At 37.8% G+C, this 21,679-nt stretch overlaps 1 protein-coding gene and 1 pseudogene across 2 annotated transcripts in view; both read right to left on the reverse strand.

The window, feature by feature from the left end:
• Nucleotides 1–2,101: 2,101 nt before the first annotated feature.
• The window catches only part of LOC114462870 (formin-like protein 20), a 474,381-nt gene continuing 454,803 nt past the window's right edge, over nt 2,102–21,679 (reverse strand). For both annotated transcript variants that reach the window (XM_028445952.1, XM_028445951.1), the window contains exons 8-14: nt 7,492–7,702; nt 6,491–6,552; nt 6,306–6,371; nt 6,026–6,173; nt 5,810–5,917; nt 5,608–5,701; nt 2,102–4,646 (exon numbers count right to left, since the gene is read on the reverse strand). In XM_028445952.1, coding sequence (XP_028301753.1) covers nt 5,642–5,701; nt 5,810–5,917; nt 6,026–6,173; nt 6,306–6,371; nt 6,491–6,552; nt 7,492–7,702 — 655 coding nt within the window. In that variant the 3' untranslated portion in view covers nt 2,102–4,646; nt 5,608–5,641. The remainder of the gene's footprint in view (nt 4,647–5,607; nt 5,702–5,809; nt 5,918–6,025; nt 6,174–6,305; nt 6,372–6,490; nt 6,553–7,491; nt 7,703–21,679) is intronic.
• On the reverse strand, nt 21,391–21,508 carry LOC114464120 (uncharacterized; annotated as a pseudogene).

Here is a 21,679-nt window from a genome sequence, read left to right on the forward strand (position 1 = left end):
AACATGGTCTCACTAGTTAACCAGTATGACTCGTAAAAACAATGCAAGTGCAAGTAGGGAACAAATGTTCTCTTACTAGTTAACTAGTGAACATTTAGAGCCTCACTAGTTTACTAGTATGACTCATAATACCATCTCTACTATAACTAGTGAAACCTTTTGATTTTACTAGTTAACTTGTAAAAACTAAAAACTCCTAACTAGTTAAATAGTAAAGTTAAAAACAGTCAAACTAGTTTAACTAGTGGACATCTTGGCTCTAACTAGTAAACACAAAATACATGTTACTAGTTAACTTGTGGATAATTAGCACCTTACTAGTTAACATGTAGGGAATTCTTCTCTCCATTAGTTTACTAGTACATGTTTCAGTGTTCTACTAGTAAACTAGTGCAGTCAATAACCTCACTACTACAGGAGCATTGATATCAAAAATATCTAATATATGCTCAACCAGGTTTCCATAGAAATCGCAGACATCTGCATGTGTGTAAGTTTCACTAGTTAGCTATCTGAGCCCTTCCTGTCTCTTTTGACCCATATTTATGTGAGACTCAGCACTTTTGCACTTCATGTGCTTCTTATATATTCACATGTAGGGAAGGGTCAGTAATGTATAGATTGTAAAAACATTTTTTTTTAAAGAAGGATGAACTTTTAAATGTACTGATAGTTTTGTGCCAAAATTATTTTTCAGCAGCTATATCCAATGGAAAATGATATTTTCCACTGTCATTACAAATCCTGGTCACTGTACACATTGAAACATTTCTCTTGAATTATTTCTGAAAACCCAGTTTTCTTCTTTATAGATATTTATAAAAATTCTATTGACTCTGAATACTTAAAGTTCTAATACCTTTATATGATGTGTGTGTTTGAGTTAGAAAGCAAGCTCTCTTCTCACTTAGTTCAAATATTATTTTATTTAAAATTTAGATATATAAATATATGGGGGGAGGGACCAAATGTGGAAAAGGGGAGAAACAGATGCAGCGCATTGTGGAGACACTAAGTGGACTTTAGTCAGGAGGCACCCCAGAGTAGCAGAGACCTCTCAGCACCAGTTTCATCCCAAAACTACAGGAGGGACCCTCCTAACACTACCTCCTGCACCAAACCTATGAGAGAGAGAGAGAGTGAAACGGCCCCCAGCTAAAAATAGCACAGCATGGAACCAACTTGATGAGAACCTGAACAGAGTTCTTGAGATTACGCTGGCGTTTTCAGCCGAGAGGAGAATCGACTGTATAACAACCATCATCTTCACCATGGCCAGAGAACGCTTCAGCACCGAGGAGACGAAAAGCACCAGCAGAACCTGAAGCAACCAGCTGAACAGGAGGGAAAAAGAGATCTTGAGATTGAGAGGGGAGATCAAGACTCTCGATAAGCAGTACAAAAGTGCAAGTGCCGAGGAGAAAGAGGGCTGAGGAAGGAGAAGGAGGCCAAAAGAGCCCAGTTCATTAAGGACCCATATAGGTTTACCAAAAGCCTGTTAGGCAAAGCAAGATCTGGGAGACAAACAAGCCCCAAGCAAGTCATGGAGAACTTCTTGAAAGAGAGCCATTGTGATGCTTCCAGGAACCAAGCCTGGAGCACACACACTATGACCGGCGGGACTGAAACTCCTGAGGAGGAACTTGACACCAGCAAACCAACATGGAGGGAAGTAAAGTACCTAGTGCAGAAACCCTGATCAGCATCTGCCCCAGGACCAAGCGCTATACCTTACAAGGTGTACAAGAAATGCCCAATGGTCCTCCGCAGGCTCTAGAAACTCTTGCGGAGAATATGGTCAAAAAGCATCATTCCATCATCCTGGAAAAGAGTGGGGGGTGCTTTGTACTGAAGGAAATAAGACTCCTCTGACATCTGCCAGTTCCGGGCCATTTCTCTTCCAAGTGTCGAATGCAAGATATTTTTCTCTGTCTTGGCAAAAAGGATGACCACCTACGTGGCGAAGAACAGATATTTTTTTTTTTTAATTTTAATTACTTTATTAAAGGGATATTATTCTCACACACACAGGCCCGAATCACACACATGCACAAACAGGACCTGTGAACATACATCAATGGAGAGATGTCAGAGTGGGGCTGCTTCCACAATGAAGGGAGCGCACCAGAGCAGTGTTGGGGTTTGATGCCTTGCTCAAGGGCACCTCGACAGTGCTTGAGAAGTGCCCTGGCACCTCTACCAGAACAACTTCTGTATTTTGGTCCGCATTGGGACTTGAACCGGTCACCCTCCGGTTTCCAACCCACGTCTCTACGGACTGAGCTACTGCCGCCCCATATGTCAATACATCAGTCCAGAAAGGTGGAATACCAGGCTTGATCCAGGAGGCCAAGAAGAGCAAGGGAAACCGTTGTCTGGCTAGACTTGGCCAACGTACACAGATCAATCCCTCACAACCTCATCAATGTGGCTAAGGAGCACTACCATATACCTGACCACATCGGGAGAAAGAGCTCTAGCAACTTCGGAGGATTAAAGTTACGGTTCAAAACTGCCCAGTTCACAACCCAGTGGTGGAACCTCAAAAAGGGACTCGTAACGGGCTGGAACATCTCCCCCATCCTGTTCGTCATAGGAATGAATCTGATCATAACAGCGGCAGAGAAGAAGTTCAGGGGGCCATTAATGGAGTCCGGCACATGGCAAGCTCCAATAAGAGGCTTTATGGATAACCTCACTATTACAAATTCAACTCATGTAGAAGCAAGATGGATCCTGAGGGCACTAGACGATGTGGAAACCTGGGTTGGAACGTGGTTCAAGCCAAGAAAATCGAGGTGCATGGTAATCAGAAATGGAAGAGTGACAAGCAAGTTCCAGCTTCATGTTCAGGGGTAGGCAATACCATTGATCGAGGAAAACCCAAAGTGCCTAGGGAAGTGGTATGACACATCACTCACAGACAGGAGCAATGTTTCCAGGACAGAGAAACAGGTAGACAAATCTCTGAAAAAGATAGAGAGGTCAGGACTACTCGGAAAGTTTAAGGCCTGGCTCTTCCAGCATTGGCTGCTACCAAGACTGATGTGGCTACTGACAATTTACGAAGTGCCCATGACAGCAGTGGAAGGAGTTGAGAAGCGAGTGAATAAACATCTTCGCAAGTGGCTCAGAATGACTTCACATCAGTAGGGCTATACATTCGGTCTGGCCGGATTGAAGAGTTAAAGGTGGCTAAGTGCAGGGTTGTGATGATGTATCAAGATGCCAATGATGAGAAGGTCAGAAATTGCAGGTGTCACAACTAGATCAGGACACAAAGAGGGCAGCCAAAGCATCAGTATCGCAAGCAGTAAGTGATTTGAAGCTGAAAAACATTATTGGAAACCCAGCCTTAGGGAGGCAAGGACTCAGATTCAACCACTTCCAGCAATGGCGTACAGCAGACCCAAGGCAGAAAAGAGAAATGATCCAAGTTGAAGTGGGGTACTTATAGGAGAAGAGGAGGAGGTCTCAGGCAGTGAAACCTTGGAATACAAAGAGCCTATACAAAGTGGGACCTGCCCAAGCCAAAAATCGCCCGGCCAGAACTCTGGAGGCTGGAGCCTTTTTGCATTCCTGCTTCACGCAGTGTACAACACCCTTCCATCACCAACAAACCTCCACAGATGGGGAATGAGGGAGGCTATGTGGAGGGAAAGAAACCATGACGCACATATTGGCAGAGTGCAAGAAGGCTCTTCGCCAGGGCAGATACAGACGGCACCATGATAAGGTCCTCTGTTCACACTGGAACGGGAGAGACTGATAAAGCGGCAGACCAACGAAAGACTTACATCATCTATGCAGTTTGTCAGGGAAGGGCAGAAACTACCAGCCCCTAAGAAAATAAAGAAGGGCCTTCTCCAAGCAGCATAATTATGGGAGATGAGAGTGGACCTGGGCAGAAGACTAGCCTTCCCCCACTGAGGCCCAACTTGGTATTGTAGTCAGTGGAGTCTAAAAAGATCATCCTGATAGAAGTGACGGTCACATGGGAAGATGGATGCAAGGAGGCATATGAGAGGAAAGCTTCTAAGTACCAGGACCTTGTCAAGCGGTGCAGGGATAAGGATTGGCAGGCCTGGCTATTCCCAGTTGAGGTCAGGTGCAGGAGTTTCCTGGCACAGTCTGTGTGGAAAACAGTCACAGCTCTGCGAGTAGCAGGAATGGAAAAAAGACAGCTGTCTGCAGGTTAGGTGAGGCAGCAGAAAGAGCAAGTTGTTGGCTCTGGAGTAGGAGGGAAAAATTGTGCTGGGGGCTAGGAGAAAATGGGTAGTAACTGGCCATCACTGTCGGACCTGCCAACTGGAGGGTGTTGTGGTTTAGGGTTGAAACACCCAGTGAGAGTTGGACACCACCTGGTGATATCTTCTCCTGGGCAAAAGCAACAGTCATGCAGAAATGGCTGTAACATGTAGCATCAATGATGTATTCAACAGTTGCTATTGACGTTGCTCTTGTTGTTGCTGCTGCTGATGCTGTTGCAGCTGTTGATGTTGCTGCTAATTTTCCCCTTGTTGTTGTTGCTGCTGATGCTGTTGTTTCTGCTGATGTTGACATTGCCCTTGTTGTTGTTGTTGTTGTTGCTGATGCTATTGTTGCTGCCGGTGTTGCTGCTGTAGTTGTCGTTGCTGTCCTTGGTGCTAGTAAAACACAGAGAACAGCTAATGAGTCTTCTAAATCTACTGCAGGCTTGTTTCTAGGTGAGTCTCTGACAGAATCCAACATAAAATAAACTAATTCAAATTGTTAAAGGCCATCTTAGATGGCTGATATACACTATTCAAACAATCTATGGAGAGCACAGACACAATTTGAAGTTAAATTGATGCAAACCTCAATACTCTGAAACTGAGACATTAAAACACACATCTGATTAAACTTGTTCTCAGAGTGTGTGTCACTTTAAGGTACACTTCATTTTTGATTAATTATTATTATAGTATTGATTAACTTATCAGCAAACCTCAATCCTCTTACCAGGGGTGTCAAACTCTTTTTAGTTCAGGTCGAAATAAGGACCAGTTTGGTCTTTATTGGGCCAGTATAAAGTACGTAAGGTACCGACAATATCCAAGTAATAAGTAGCAGATATTATTCCCGGCAGGTTCTTCTCTTTAAATTTCCTTGATATTGTAACAAAGTTTTAGATTAATTCAGGGAACCCTTGTGAAATAATTTGTTGAAAATTGCTCAGTTTGGGAAAAACTGAGAGTTCTTTCAACAATTTGCAATTAAAAATGACTGCCATCATATGATATAAGAATGAAAAGACTGTGAGTTTCTTTGAAATTGTGTATTTAGAAAGGCTGAGATATCATTTTTTTGGTCATTTTATTTATTCCCAAGGGGCCGAATTGGATGCTCTAAAGGACCAGAGGTGTTCCACCAGCTCTTTAGTTTGACACGTGTCTTAGACTAAGACAATAAAACACACTGTTGAGATTAAACCTGTGTTCAGAGAGTGTGTCCATGTCTGCACATCACTTTAGATACACATTATTCTTGTTTTATAGTAACTGATTACCTGATTTCCCATTTGTGCTAAAACAATTTTGAAATAAACTTATGAAATATAGTGATGTTTTGAGTAATGATACTTACCATTAGTTGTTAGAAATGTGTTTACACATTCCCATCAGCAGGAGGGTGAAGGCAGTGGTGGAGCTTTAGTCCGGGACTTTTTACTCTTTTTCCCCTGAAAACAAACACATGAAACTTCTAGTCAGCTGATAAAATACTTCCACAGTCATGGCGTCATCACCTCTAAGATTGATGTGTAAACATTTCTGCAGAGTAGACTTACGTAGTTGACTTTGTTGCTCCAGTCGGGATTATTTAAAGCGTGAATACGAGCTTCCTCTTTGGCTTGTGTTTGAAAGGCCTCTCTTTTTTCTGCTGACACTGACTTCCACTGTGGATGAACAATAACAACGTGTCACACACACACGCACACACACAAACACACTGAAGACAAAATGTGAAGATCACAGATCATTCATTGAGAAACAAACCAACTTACACGTTCAGAAAGAAGTTTGTTTACGACGGCACTGTTCCTGATGCCAAGCTCTTTTTGTACCGTCTTTCTCTCGCTTTTTAAGAAAAGCATGAACGCATTGGGAGGTTTCTTTATATACGTTCCCTTATCCTCTTTACGCTTCCTTTTTCTAAAGGAAAACACAAACAGTGAGCAGAGCAGGGAAACAGTAGCTGAGAGTAGTAGAGAGAGAGAGCAGGGAGACACTCTGATCTAGAGTCACTCAGAAAAAAGACAATTAAAACAACTCAAGGACACTCACTTTGGAACTGGGATGGGTTCCAGGGGGGCCTCTGATGGCATGGCTGCCACTACGCCATCCAGATCTCTACAAAGATAACAACATAAACAACCCGGATGAGAAATCATGTCACAAACATGTGAACCAACGTCTGTGATCAATCAGGTCTGTTTGTTTCTTTGTTTGCTTTGTTTTGCTTTGCTTACCGTTCTCCAAAAAGGTGAAAATAATTGTTTCCTTCAGGCATGAGGAATGGCACACTGTAAGACTGGAGACACAAAAACATGAATATTAGACACTCTGTCATGTATCAACCATCCACCAACAAACTAAACACCAGGGTTTTGGTCAATTATAATTATACTCGTGTACAATAATTGATAATTAATTACAATTATGGTGTGGTTAGAATTGTAATTGCAATTTTTTCTTAAATTGTCGCTGTCGTAATTGTAATGAAATTGTAATTCAGTTCAAATAATTGACTCTGTAATTGTAATTACCATGAAAATTCTATAAAAAATTGTCAATCATAATTTAATGCAAAACTGGGGAACAATGTTACAGTTCTATGTACAGTTCTACACGTATGCAGTTAACAACTAATAAAATATATAAAATATTCAAACTTTCCCACATTTTACCATTTAACAAAATATTAAAATATATTTTAATTGATTAGGAAGTCTAACAAGGTAACCAATAGATAGGAAAGAAATTAGATGATAGATATTTGTTGTTAGTGTATTTTACAGCTGATTTAGGACTCGTTATCATAAGAGATGCTAACAGTAAGCTAACACAAGAGGACTGTTACATTTTATGGGGTTATTTATTAAAGTCTCAGTAATTGTGATTAAATGTATTTGAACTTTAGTAATTGAGAATGTAATTGGAATTGGAAAAATTGCAATTGGAAAAAATTCTGGTAACTAATCATAATTGAATTGTAATTGAACATGGATAATTGAAAACGTAATTGTAACTGAAAAAAGTAATTGACCCAAACCTGCTAAACACCACTGCTAGAGTCTGTCAAAGAAACCAAACTGGGTGATATTTAAATGCCTATAATGACTGGATAAAAAGATCTAAATAAATTCATTAAAAACTGTGCTTAACAACAGAGTCTTAATTCTTAATGGCTGAACAAATGCAGGTGCTGATGTTGCCCAGATTGGCTGGATGTGTTTCAGTGATGTCTTACTTGGAGCTCAGTTGAGGATGGAGGAGGAGGAGGAGGAGGAGGAGGAGAAGATGACATCAGGGGGTCAGTAGAGGCCCAGAGCACCATATCTGCAATCTCTGGACAGAGCTCTATCACATCATTAACATCAAGAAGAAGACTGTTAAACTCCTCCTCCTGGACCAAGCTGTAGATGTTGTCCAAAGGCTCCATCAGGATGGTCTTTGGGCTCCTGTGACACAAAGTAAAGAGAATAATAAATAAGCTGCTGAGGCTCATGCATGGGAACCAACACCTTACACAGACCTTAAACTAAACTCACACAGCAGACAAATACAGTATAAGCAGCCATGTGACTGGATATCACCTTTATTTGTATTGTCTTATCTGGATATTAAAGTTTAATTCTTGCATTATAACTAACATTTTTTGAAAACACTTTACAGGACAGGCCTTTGCACTGTTTAGTTAGTTTCTAACACTGACTGAATGGAAAGATGTGTTTACCTTTTTTAAAACTGGGCATTTGGATTCAGACATTTATTAGTTTGTTCCAGACGTGTCAAAAATTACACACACACATCCAGCATAAAATGTCTGAACAGGGTAGAAAGAAGTAAAACATATTTAATCTAACCCTTCTCCATCATTTAATAATCACATAATATAATCATCCAGATTCTACCCATAATAAGGTCCAAATACAATACTTCAATAAAAAAAAAAAATTAATTCAAAGGAAAAAAGGGTACAAATGCAATTATTTGGGTCTCAAATATTTATTTTGCATTTTAAAAAGTTTTTGTTTTTTGAAAATATTTAATTGTGAAGTTACCTTTTTGATTTTGTTTAATTAATTTTTTTTTTTTTTTTTTTTTTTAAATATTAAAGAGACAAATCTACCTCCATACAAAAGTAACGGTCGCGCTTCTAGCCCCACATCCTCCACTATCCACTACAATCCAGTGACTTTGTTCAATTGTCAGTCATGAACGTAATTATTGTGGCTCTGAAACCTGTCATGTTGTCGAGTGTGGATTGGAGACACGGTGAGCTCGGAGCATGTAGCAGCTAGCACTGTCCGAGAGTCCATGCTAGCTGCCTGCTACGTGATTAGCATTGATGTGCTAACTGCTACACGTTTAGCATTGAGGTGCTAACTGCTACACGTTTAGCATTGAGGTGCTAGCGGGAGCTGCAAAGTAAAGTAAACTCTTTCTTGCACAATTTGGACACAAATGGGCTTTTGTTTTCCATCCGGTGTTTTTATTAAATCTAAAATTAACGCAAACAAAGCACAGCAACAACTTCTCCTCTGGGTCTCCTGTCTTGTAGCGTAGTCTGTGCATCAGTATTATGGGTATATCGGGAACTTGTGAATTAAGAAAGGTTCCTAGCTGCTCAGAGTGCAATAAAATAATAAATAAATTAAATAAACTATTAATGCAGTCGTTTTTTTAGTGAGTTATTTTTTCTGTAATTAATTAATCGCAATTAACAAGTTAAAGTCCCAGTTTGAGTTTGAAGGAATAAGTTAATTTGAACGCACTTACTTTGTTTATTGAGAACAAGGTTGTAATATGAGAATTGCTGGCTGATGATGTGGAGAAAAGGCAGCTGGCGATTGTTGGAGTGTTTTCCTTGTTGTTGTGGGAGAAAAACTGCCGACACAAATGATCCTAACTGGAGATTGTTGGAAAACTGTTTGTTTTTTTTCTAACCGCTTCTTATAGAGTGCAGATGTCACGGTTGCCATGGAAAACGTGTTTTTAAAAAAATGCTGTTTTTTTCTTTTAAAGCAACATATTTCTTTTTTTCCAATGTGGATGAAGTAGTGGTTCCTAACCTTTATTGGGTTTTAAGCCCATACAGAGTAGGCCACAATTAGTGCTCAAAGAGACAAAGTGACAAGATGTGTCAGCTCAGATATTTTTATACTGCATTTTACTTGAACTAGATTTATATTTGAGAAAGTGAAATTAATGAATACAGTTATTTAAGATTATATGTAGTGTTTTCTTTTGAGAAAGAAGAATAATTTAAATATATTAAAACTGTATTTTTAATCTTTTTTTTATTATCATTAGTAGACATTTTAGGCGACCCCAAATGTAAAAAAAAAAAAAACTCTGCCTACCCATAATATGGCATAATATGACTCCAATTAAATGTAATATTTTTCAATTAAATATTAATTTAATTTAAATAACATAAAAAAATTTTTAAAAAAAACTCATATTGACGAATAATAGTTAGATTACCCGAAAATTAAATGGGAACGTCTCACGCCCACATTCTATCAAGTTCTATTTTAATCTGGCCAGTAGTTTTTTGGGTAATCTAACAGACAGATGCAGGTGAATGTATAAATGTCTCATTGAGGGGTTGGAAATTGTTAAAATTGTAACTAAACTCCAATGTCACTTTTTTTTTTTTTGCTGAACACACGTATTTAGGTATCAAGTAGAGCTCATTTGTACCCCTTTTATTATTATTATTATTATTATTATTATTATTATTATTATTATTATTATTATTTGGGCCATATTAAGGGTAGTACTTTTGTGTATTTATTATTAAAAAAAAATCAATCAACATTTAAAGTTAAATGTTAAATCTAAATGAGTTTTTATTTTGGTACTTCAGGTGAATTTGCATATTAGCTAAATCTTTAGTTTCACCTGTGACATTTAGATTTAATATTTAGATTTGTTTTAATATATATATATATATATATATATATTGTCCTTTTTTTTCCTCTAACCTTTCACATTACCCATGGCAAAAGGTTTCCTCACTGGATGGAGGAATCAAAAGCACTCCTTTTGGGTGAAGTGAAACCAGTTTTTAGAATGAAAAAGAGGAGACTAGCAGCTAGCTCTGAGGTTTGTCATTTACATATATATATTCTGTACATCTCTGTAAATATGAGTATCTATTACCTACATCTATGTGTGTTATAGTTTGAGGAAGAGGAGCTGGCATATGCTCTCCAGCAGTTTGGCTGGCTTCTGAATGACTCTCCACATAAGGACATTGATGATGATAAAAAAAAAAAAAAATATTTTGGAGCCATTTAAGTTTGTTTTTCCAAACACGGAGGACACGGAGCGGTTTCTAGAAGAAATTGTGGACAAGAGGAGAAACCTGGTTTATTTTGAGACAATAGAACTTTGACATCTAACACCAAGCTTTGGTCTTACAGTAATGTATATAGTTTGCTGTGTAGTTTTATAGTGTTATATATTTATATTTCTTTTCTTTTTAAATTTTTTTATGTGTGTTTTGTCATTCATGGAGAGCACCTTAATTTCTTTGTACATCTGTATAATGACAATAAAAGCTTGTATTATAAAAGTGAGGTTGTTTTTTTTCTCCCCACTGTAACTGATGCTTGTTTATGCAGAATTGTTTTCTTCTTAATTTTATATTTCGTTATGAGCACTATGATTCTTTTAGTTGGGTTTTTATTCTCCATATTACTTGCTTATAACCAACAATACTGATGTGATACTTTGGAACAAAATTGTCCTCAAGGATCTTTGTAACATTTACTGCAAGTGCTCGCCAAGGTAAGTTTTAGTGGCTCAAATGTATTTTTATTTGGCATTGTATACTTAATAGGTTAACAACAGTGTGCCTATGCACAATTGTAACACAATGTACATTTCATATTTTACTGATATCCTCAATATTAGATTTAGGATAAGTATCACAGTGACTATATTCCTTTAGATCTACTTGTACGAGATCTGTGCTTTTACTTCAAAACAATATTTGATTATCAAGCCATGTGATTCTGCATATGGTAAATTATTTCTTGTGTAGTTTTAATGCAGATGTTTATAAATTATGAGCACATGAGACACCATCCTAGTAAAACCTTAAAATTGCAATTTTTAAAAAAAAATAATAGAATACGTAAAACATTTACACAAATTGTCTAAAGTAGAACAACGTCTGGAACGTCTTGATATCGTTTCATAAAACAATAAGCTCCGGACTGTAACAATCACTTTAAGCACAAAAAGAAATATATATATATATATATATATATATATAGATACTATACATAACTGTGACACAGTTATCAAAAAACAGACTTAATGAAATATTTTACCTTCATGTGTTGTACTTAAAATTTTAAAAACATTCAACAACAGGTGTTATTTGAAAAAAACTTAACATATCAGAGAGGGACTATCTTAAGAAACTCACATTAACTAAACTAAAAGAAATTACTGCTATCCGCTCTACATAAGACTCCCTGTTAACAAAAAGCGCTATAGGGAAAAATTAGGCTTTGCTAAACAAAGATTGTTTGAACAGGGGGATAAACCAGGTACTTATCCTACTTGACAAAGAAAAGAAGAGCTCAACTGGGTCGATTGCAGATGGGACCGTGTCTTGTTCTTCTGATTCTATATTTATTAATGATGCTTTTAGGAATTTTTATACAAAGTTATGTCAATCGGATCAGACCAATGATGCTGAAACACTGATGGAGGCTTTTTTCTCCAAACTTGATCTTCCAAATATATCACAAGACCAGAAGTCTACTTTAAATGCACAGATCTCAGTCACAGAACTACATGAAGCCATTCAACATCTTCAGAAAGGGAAAGCACCAGGCTGTGAAAGCCTCTGTAATGAGTTTGATAAAGAATTTCAAAATCTTCTACTAGAATCCATGGTTGACATGCTTAATCATTCCTTTGAGTGTGGCACCCTACCGTCATCAATGAGAGAAGCCAATATTTCCCTGATTCTTAAAAAAGGGACGGACTGCGCCTCCTATAGGCCGGATTCACTATTGAATGTAGATCTGAAAATTGTATCTAAAGTACTGGCGAGACATTTAGAAAAGCTCTCACCTACTATATCTTTATACCCAGCCAATGGCTGCAGTCGTAATAATGGGCCGAGGTCCGTGAACTTTGTGGTCCGGAGGGGCCGCAGACAGGGCTGTCCTTGTCTCCTCTCCTGTTTGCTATAGCACACTGAAAAAACTGATTTTGACCCCTAGTATTTCTTTCATAAGTTTATCTTGCTTGTTTTAATCAATTTAATCATCTAATTAAATCCTACTTATCTTTTTTTAATACATTCAAAATGTACTGTCCCTGTTTCAAATGAGTTGATTTTAATTGTGTACAGGTAACCTAAAAATATTGTGTACAATCAAAAGGCCTGCATACTGCCCTGTCTGCGCATGTGCAAGAAAATACCGCCATTTTACTATCTTCTGGCAGGGACTTTCTCCACCACGAGGAATTTAATTTTCAGCACCAGAGTTTTCTCATTTCTCGGTAAGTAAGCAGTTTATAATTATTGTTGCTTATGGTTATATCTCTAATTTAAAAAAGTGTCTGTAAAAAGTAATTCCTAAACACAATTATTATTTGTATTAACATTGTCAAGGTTATAGCAGCTAGCTTTGGCTGTACACGGCCGCATGTTAGCAACTCTTCTCTAAACTAACATAGGTCAAAAAACTCCATTAGTTTAATGTCAGTATCAAATTAATGGCTCACTAAAGGTTGGCGTTTGTCTTATTTTAATTGTTTTTCATTTACACAGCTAAATAAGATTGTAGGCTTAGCAATTATGTTTCCCACTAGTTTGAATTTTAAGCCTGCCCGGTTATTGAGTTACTCAGGGATTAAAGTTTTCCGTCAGGGTGACGGAATTCCGTCAAATTAAAATTATGAGACGGGAAAATTATTATTATTATTACTACAACAATATTATTATTACGATTACACCGCATAAGAAGAGGAAAAAGACTCTTCTTCCTCTTCTTATGCGGTGTAATCGTTATTATTGTCCGGCCGGACCAGGACCAGGAGCGGGTTCTAGACCGGGTCTGTCCTCACAGCGACCGGTGGGACCGTCTTTTGTGCGGATGAAGCTCTTCATCCCACGGTAATCTGCCTTTATCTCCGCTTGTTCTCAACTGACGACCGAAGGAGCTCCGTTAGCGCGAGAAATGAAGCCTTTTCCCGCTGGAAGCTCGTGCGAAGCCGCGTGGCTCATGTGAAGGACCGCGGAAAGTTGAACGGTTAGCAGCAGCTTGCGGCTAAAGTTAGCTCCGAGTGTTTGTCAGAAACATGTCGGCCAACGACAGCATGGAGGCTCGCTTTGAGAGAATAGACAACATGTTGAAGGACCCGAAGTCAGAGGTGAACACAGACTGTCTACTGGTGAGTACACACACACACACACACAGCCTTTATTGACGTTCGTGACGCGACATCTGTGTGTGTGTGCGTGTGTTTGTTGGTACAGGGTGTCACATTTATTATATAATTTGTTTGAAAGATTGATTATTTATTGATGATTGTATTAAACATACAAACAAAATACACTGTACGACAACGTAAATTCATTAAATGACAACAAAAGTAAACTATGACAAAAACACAAATCAGCCTTTAGTGACGTCAGAGACGCGACACCTGAGCGAGGACAGCAGTGTGTGTTTGTCACACTGCAGCTACACATTGTCAAATTTATTATTACATAATAACACGCATGATCACTATTCATCATTGTTTTCATGTTTAAAACAGGCAAAGCATTGATTATCTATTGATTAATGTGTTTGTTAAACATCTGATGTGTGCGTTACAACTTCCACAATAACACACACACACACACACACCAAACATCTGCAGCATGAAAACATCTAGAAATCATCTGACATCAACAAACGTTTCTACATCTCTGATACAAACCTGGACTGACAACAGACATAGGCAACAGGCGGCCCAGGGGCCACATGCGGCCCTCGTTTTACTTTTGTGTGGGTCTCAAAGTAAAGGCACCTAACTTCAAGAATACATAAGTTCACCGAAATATACAAAAAACAATGACAAAAATTCACTAAACAATAACAAATACACTAAATGACAACATAAATACACTATGGGGGTATGTTATGAATCTAGATTACCTCTATCGCTGTAACTTCCAGGATTTAATTTGTGTGTGCTGGACTACAAAGCTCGTTGAAGCTGAATCACTATGGCAACTAGTCTTTCACAGCTAACCTGGTCCCGACCAAGTTTTTCTCTAGCTTAAATGTTAGCTAGTGATAAAGTCCCGCCCCCTGACCAATCAGATCTCTTAGAAAACGAGCTGTCCAATGAAAGGTGATGTGTGATCATTCACTGTGTTGATCTGATGTGACAGCTGAGCTGACCACAGACTGTAAAACAAAAAACCGCTGACTGGAGAAAGATGCATTCCTTTCATTTACCGATGACATCATATTGAAAAAACAAGATTTATATCTGATGAACTAATAAAAATAAAATAAGTCAGCTGATAACACCTGCGTGCATCGGGCGCTTTCACTCTGATAAATTAATTGATTCATGTAATCTGAGGTAATGCTGAGAGCCTCAGTCCTGTAGATAATATAAAATATAAATATATTCCACTTTATGATGTAGGCTGATCTGTATGAACACAGGATCACAGCCACAGTAGACACGTTAAAAAGAAGAGTAAGTGAAATTTATCAGAATGTCTGTTTATTCTCCATTTATAATCGCACAAATGTAAACATTAACACTCATCAATTACTGCATTAATAACTTTCTGCTTTTACGGCAGCACCAGTGGTGTTTTTGGTCTGAATTATGAATTTTAAGTCTTCATATTTTTAAACTTAAGCAACACGTAACCGATCGGGACCAGGTTATGAAATGGATCGATCTGATCGCGAGTATAAAAGCTCCGCCTCCTGCACTACTGTTGCTCTTCCCTGTCATCTTGGATTTATATTAATTATATTTAAGATCATAAGCTGGTCCTCCTGTGAAGTTGCTCTGCCAGTTTTCTCCATTGATTGGTCAGACGCTGCAATCTCCACCTCTTTCACGTGAGCGCGCACGTACGAGGGTGAAATCACGTTGCTTAAATTAGCGTGTTTTGATCGACGTTTGTAGTCCAGCACATATCTGGAAAGGAATGTTAGGTTAGCTCAAGCCAGCTAACTGAGCTTAATCCAATCTAGATTCGTAGCATACACCCTTTATGACAACAAAAAACGCACAATTCAACAAAATAAATACACTAAACAACATAGATACACTATATGACAACAAATACACAAGACGGCAACACAAACACATAAGACGGCAACACAAATACATTATGCATCAACATCAATTCAATATACAACAATAAAAAACACAATTAAACAGCAAAAATACACAATCCGACAACAAATACAGTAGTCGACAGCAAACCCACATCAGCGGTAGGAAAAATCCTTGAGTTTAGCGCCTTAAGGCTGGGATACACTGTGCGATTTTTTTTTTTTTCAATCATTGTACTCAGCTCTAGCTCAAATTGTGCGACTCATGTGCAGAGCCCGAATGCACGCAGCGCACGATGCATGTTCTCACACTGTACGGACCGACACTCTGACACGATCTGACTGCTCACACTGTACGTTCATACACGACACGTCAGGGTCTAGTTTCCGGAAATACAACAATTAGAAATTAGAAGAAGAAGAAGAACTCTGAAGCGTCGCCATTAAAACAGACAAAGAAGAAAAACCCGGAAGTGGAGAGACACTCGCAAATCTCAGCAAAAACACTGATGGACCAGGTGGTTGGACTGACGTGGGCAGTACAGTCAGTCAATTTTACAGCGGTCCTACGGTGTTCGCGCATGCGCAGTGTGAGCTTTTGCGGTAAGCCGATCCGTGGCACTGCAGCAGTGTTTGGGGTCCAAAATAAAATGTTTACTGTAGTCTGTTTTTGTGAGGTTTAAATAAAATGTGCACTGGAATCCTATGTGGACAATTATTTCTTAAATAAGCTAGGTAAAACCTTTCTTGAAATTATTGAAACCTAAATGGTTTGACCATATTCTTAAGGGCCTTTTTGAGACCAATTTAAATTAGTACGATAAAACTATGATGATTGTCATTCTGTTTTATAGGTGTGTGCAGGTGCCTATGTGGCAGCCGCTTGAGTCGGAAAAGCACTTTGGATGTAGTGGGCAACTGTTAAATCACTATATAATGCATACCATGTGGGTTGGGCTTGCCAATTTTTTTTCAGTCAAATCATTTTTTTTCACTTTAATCCCTGGTTACTCCTTACTGTTTAGCGATATTAAAATTATGCCGTCCACTTTGGTATTTCTAGAAACAAAACTTTATTAAGTAATTCCTTTTATGAGGTTGATTTGCTCCCTCACAAATAGTTAATTCAGCGATATCATGTGGCCATTTAGAAGAAACGCACATACAGGATGTAGCCATTTACTATCTGAAAAGAGAAAAAATAAATAAATTACTTTCAGCAAAAAAAAGAATTTTAATAATTTCAGCCTAATCTTTTCATTCAGGAGACAAGTGACATCAATCTGAGAAGAGGAGCGGTCCTCAAGGGACTTTGCATATACCTTGGAGAAGATGATGCTCATCTGATAAAGGAGTATATGGTGAGGTATTGTTTTTGCATTTGCCTGTCATGTCTGTCTTGTGTCCTCACATGTCTTTTAGCTATTATTATATTATATTATAGCTATAATATAATATATATTATATAATATTATATTATTATATATAACTATTATCTCAACTACATTAAATGTCAACAGCACGACAGTGGCAGCTGTAGCTAAAGGCACAGAGCTGAACAACAGAATTTAATCTCTGAGGGACCAGTGCCAGATGATGTGTGTTCAACAAACTTAAAGCAGCAACTGCGCAGTAAATAAAGATTAGACCGCATACTTGGCTATACCTGTTTGCTAAAAGTAAACCAAGGAAATTAATTTTATTTAATTTTAAAAAAATGGCTCATCCCATTGAACTTTAGTGTTATCATTATTCGTAGTAGTAAGTATATACACCTATGTTAGGTTGGAAGCATGTGTATGTGAAAATCCTTACTTTTGACCATTTCCTATGCTTCAAGTTTTTTTTTTTGAAGGTTCGTCATAACCTTACAATGACATTAAAGAAAATATTTCAGTCTGTTTTACAGAATTACACTGTTTCAGGGCAGTGTAGGAAACATGCAGTTTCTGTTCAGCTGTTTCGCTCTTTCTACTACATTTTTGCCAAGTTTAGTTACCGATCTTGCTCACTGGTGTGAAGTCAGCCTAACGCAGTAATTGTATAAGGGGAGGCGGCTTCACTGGCAGTAATAACGGCATGTATGTGCCAAAGCCTCAGTCAGATAATAGCGCCATCTTTTGGGTAAGATACTATACCACAACTAAATAGCAGTGTATAGGAAACAAATAAATCTATTTATATTATGCTTTGTGTGGGTCACTGACAATAAAGGTAAAAGCACAACCTAATATAGGTAACATAAGGCCAACTGCGCAATAGTTAAATCAAAGAGAAACTTTTCCTGACAAATGTAAAGCCTTTTATTTATGCCCAGTCATAATAAATGTTTTCTTTTGTTTACTTTTTCTCAAAATATACAGGACATCGAAGGAGATGACATCCTGAAAGACATAAAGAAATCTCCTATGGGCATTTATGTCATCAACAAGGAGGGAGGACGGCCGAGACATTTTGATGACATTGGCATTCATGTTGAGGGAGAAATTCTTCTAGACAACATTGGATCTGAAGCTCAAGCCTGCGCAATGATGCTTGGAGTCATTTATGCTCTAAACATGACTTACCCAAAAGAGCTAAGATACTACTACGAGTTCATCCAGAAGGTACTGATGCAGATGGAAAGGGGAAAGCTGTCACCCAGAGTTCTTGGACTACGGAACAAAATGATTGCTGGAGGACTGTAGGAGTGCTAAAGCCACACTCTACATGTAATGCACAGTACATGTTTTTTGGGTCGGGGGGTCAAGAGAACATTCACTCTGAAGTCAAATGCATCGCTAAATGTTGGATGTTAAAAATAAATATTCGTGGACTGTTATTCGGATGTGAGAGGACAGTATCCTCTTATAATGTTCAATGTTAACAACAAATATTGCAGGACTGTCTTTTAATTTGGTTGTGAAATAACACATGTTGAGGTCCAATACATCTAAATGTTGAACATGATGTTAAACACAAATATGCCCATGAGAACATTTGCAAACTAGTCCTAGCATCTGTTTAAAAAGTTTGGTGTTGACCCCCATTAAGGGAACGTTCACTTATACATATCCAGAATATGTTTCAGTTTAGAAACAACTAAATCAGTAAGAGCATGTTCATTTCAGAGGAACAGATCAAAGAAAACCCTTTCTGTTGGACAGCCACACATTGTTAATTTTGTTATTAAAGATGCATTATGTCCTGTATTGAAGGATTGCAAACAGCTCAAAAGAGACCGGAAGAAAAGAACAAAGGAGCCTGTTCTTTTATTACACTGAAGAAACTAAGTAGAAGCTTGTTGTCGTTCATTTATATTTGAGTGAGACTATACAGTCTGGTCAATTTAGAATTTCTTTTGTCTCTTTTTTTTTTTGTGTTAATCCAGCTTTTTTTTAAATTTTATTTATACTTAGTTATGCTTACTTATTGCTCTTTTTGTGGCATTTTTGGGTCATGACAGAATCACAATATAGTGTCTACTGTCCTCCATTGTGGTCTAAGTTCATGTTTGGTATGAAAACTGATACTTTCTTTTTTATATATTCAAAAGGTTATGTGCTGCATTGTATGTTCATGCAGTGAGCATTTAATTCAGTGTGCCTGCAATGGCTGGTTAATGTGGAAATGTTGATGCATATACATTTCATGTAATAAATACAAAATAATTGATTACATTTGGCTTGCTTTATTGAATCAAAGTAAAGACAATATTCTTAACATTTTTAAGTAGATTGAATTAAATTTTATTATGTTTAAATTAAATAATTTAATTGACCTGAATCTACAAAAACAAATTATTAAAAGTAGTTAAGGGAACATAATTTATTTTAGTTCACTGAACATAATTTTAGTTGGACATTTGAGTTGGAAAAGCTTAAACTAATTGAGCTAAAACTACATATTTAATTTATCTGAAATACATTAAAAACATTGAGTTGAATGAATTTAAAAAATACATCTGGATTTAGACAAATTTGTTTCGTGCAACTGCTAAAATTAATAAAATTAAGTTAATTCAACTGAACATTTTTTTCAGTGCAATTGAACCGCTGGCGGAGGCTGTTAGGCGAGACCTTTTAATAATCAGATTGGATGTTAGTGGAAAATCACACAAAATGACGTTATATGCAGACAATGTTTTATTATTTATGTAAAACCGTTCCGTATCAGTCCCTCATTTAATTCAGACAATTGACCAGTTTTCTGGTTATGAAATTAATCTGTCCAAATCTGAGGCGATGCCTCTGGGTAACTTGCAACAGCAGCCTGATATTCCCAATTCGTTCCCATTTAAATGGTCCCTCGCAGGATTTACATTAGAGCATGGAGGATCTATCTTCAAGTAGGAGAAAGGAAACATGCTGAAATGAATCCTAGTTATTAATTAAGATCTGCTTTACAATATAATATACATCAGCTGAGGTTTGTGTGACATTTGGCTTTAAATGGGTGGGATCCATATTTTGACAGGTCAAAAATGCAGCCTGAAAATATATAATTAAAGAGGCCATTGTACGTTCCATAAAATAAAGCAGCCTGTACTCCTGTGCTTGATGTAATACTTATTGTGCTGAGATGACACTTTTTGACAGCAGGTCTAGATAAACAAAGTTCAAAAACAGGTATAGGATACAGGTATAGGATCACAAAACACCATTCAAAAAGCAGCAGTGGTGATCAAAGATGCCGTTTTAAAGTATGTTCTACCCCGTCGGTCTGCCATCGCTGAATGCATGCGTGCTTCCGCGGCTAGGGGGTGCCGATTTTGACGGGGGGAGTAGATTGGCACAACACCGGCTTCAGCGGACTGCATGCCTACATAGACGGTAAAAAAGTCACCTTAAAAGAAAAGTGAGGCTACTCTGGCCAATAGCTTCACTGGTATGACCAAAAAAAAACCTGAATGTGTGTAGTTATTGTGTATTATTATTAGTTGTTGAGATTCTTATGCGAAAATCATCTCCAATGGGACGGAATTAGATGAACATACGTCATTTATTATTATAATATTACAGTGCCGGCAAGTTAGCGCCCAATTTAGTTTATTGTTCTTAACTTCATAATTTTCAAGGTTGGGGAATGTCGCTTTCTATCGTGTCTATAAATGTAAGGGGGATTCGAGAGCAGCTCAAAAGAAAGAGCTTATGTCTTTTTTGTCAAAATAAAGGTGCAGATTTTTATTTTTTACAATCGGTCAGCATGCAGGGGTCACAATACTCATGGGTAAATTCAGAGGACAAATCGTCAAACACATAATCGATACACAGGGCAGGTGGATCATTTTAGTAATCGAGTATAACCACACACAAATTGCATTAATTAATGTCTATGAATCCAATAATCAACGAGTAAACTCTATTATTTTTTAAATGGTGGAAGACAAGATACAGCAGATATGGTCAACTCTCTCAGATATAAAAATTATTTGGGGAGGAGATTTTAATACTGTAATGGACGAGAATATGGACAGAGGCCCCCAAAATCAAGAACAATGATTATAACTGCATTATATTCCTGAAAGGTTGAATTTGATGGATATTTGGCAGACAAAACACCCAGACAAAAGGGAATATACCTGGAGCAATATAGGCAAATTCATGAATTCCAGATTAGACTTTTAATAATAATAATAATGCATCAATTTTATATAGCGCTTTATCATAGACACTCAAAGTCACTTAGTGGAGGTAAGCTACTGTTGTAGCCACAGCTGACAAAGGCGAGGCTGCCATAGTGCGCCTTCGGCCCCTCCGACCAACACTCACTCACGCACGCACGACAATCATATTGTGGGTGAAGTGCCTTGCGCAAGGACACAATGACAGATACCACTGTGGCACCTGGAATTCCCAATGGTCTCCCATCCATCTACTAACCAGGCCCAGACCTGCTTAGCTTCCGAGATCTAACGGGATCAGGAAATGACAGGCTGGTATGGCCACAGCTAATAATTTGGCTAATATCAACAGATACTGAGGATAAGATGGATAAAGTGGAAATCGATCCTGCAATTTTGACAGACCATAAAGTTATATTACTAAAAATCAACCTCGGGAAGCACAGAGCCAATGCATTTACTGACTACTGGAAGCTCAACAACTCTCTCCCTCAAAATAA

This window comes from Gouania willdenowi, chromosome 5, assembly GCF_900634775.1.
Source record: "Gouania willdenowi chromosome 5, fGouWil2.1, whole genome shotgun sequence".
Lineage (NCBI taxonomy): Eukaryota > Metazoa > Chordata > Actinopteri > Blenniiformes > Gobiesocidae > Gouania > Gouania willdenowi.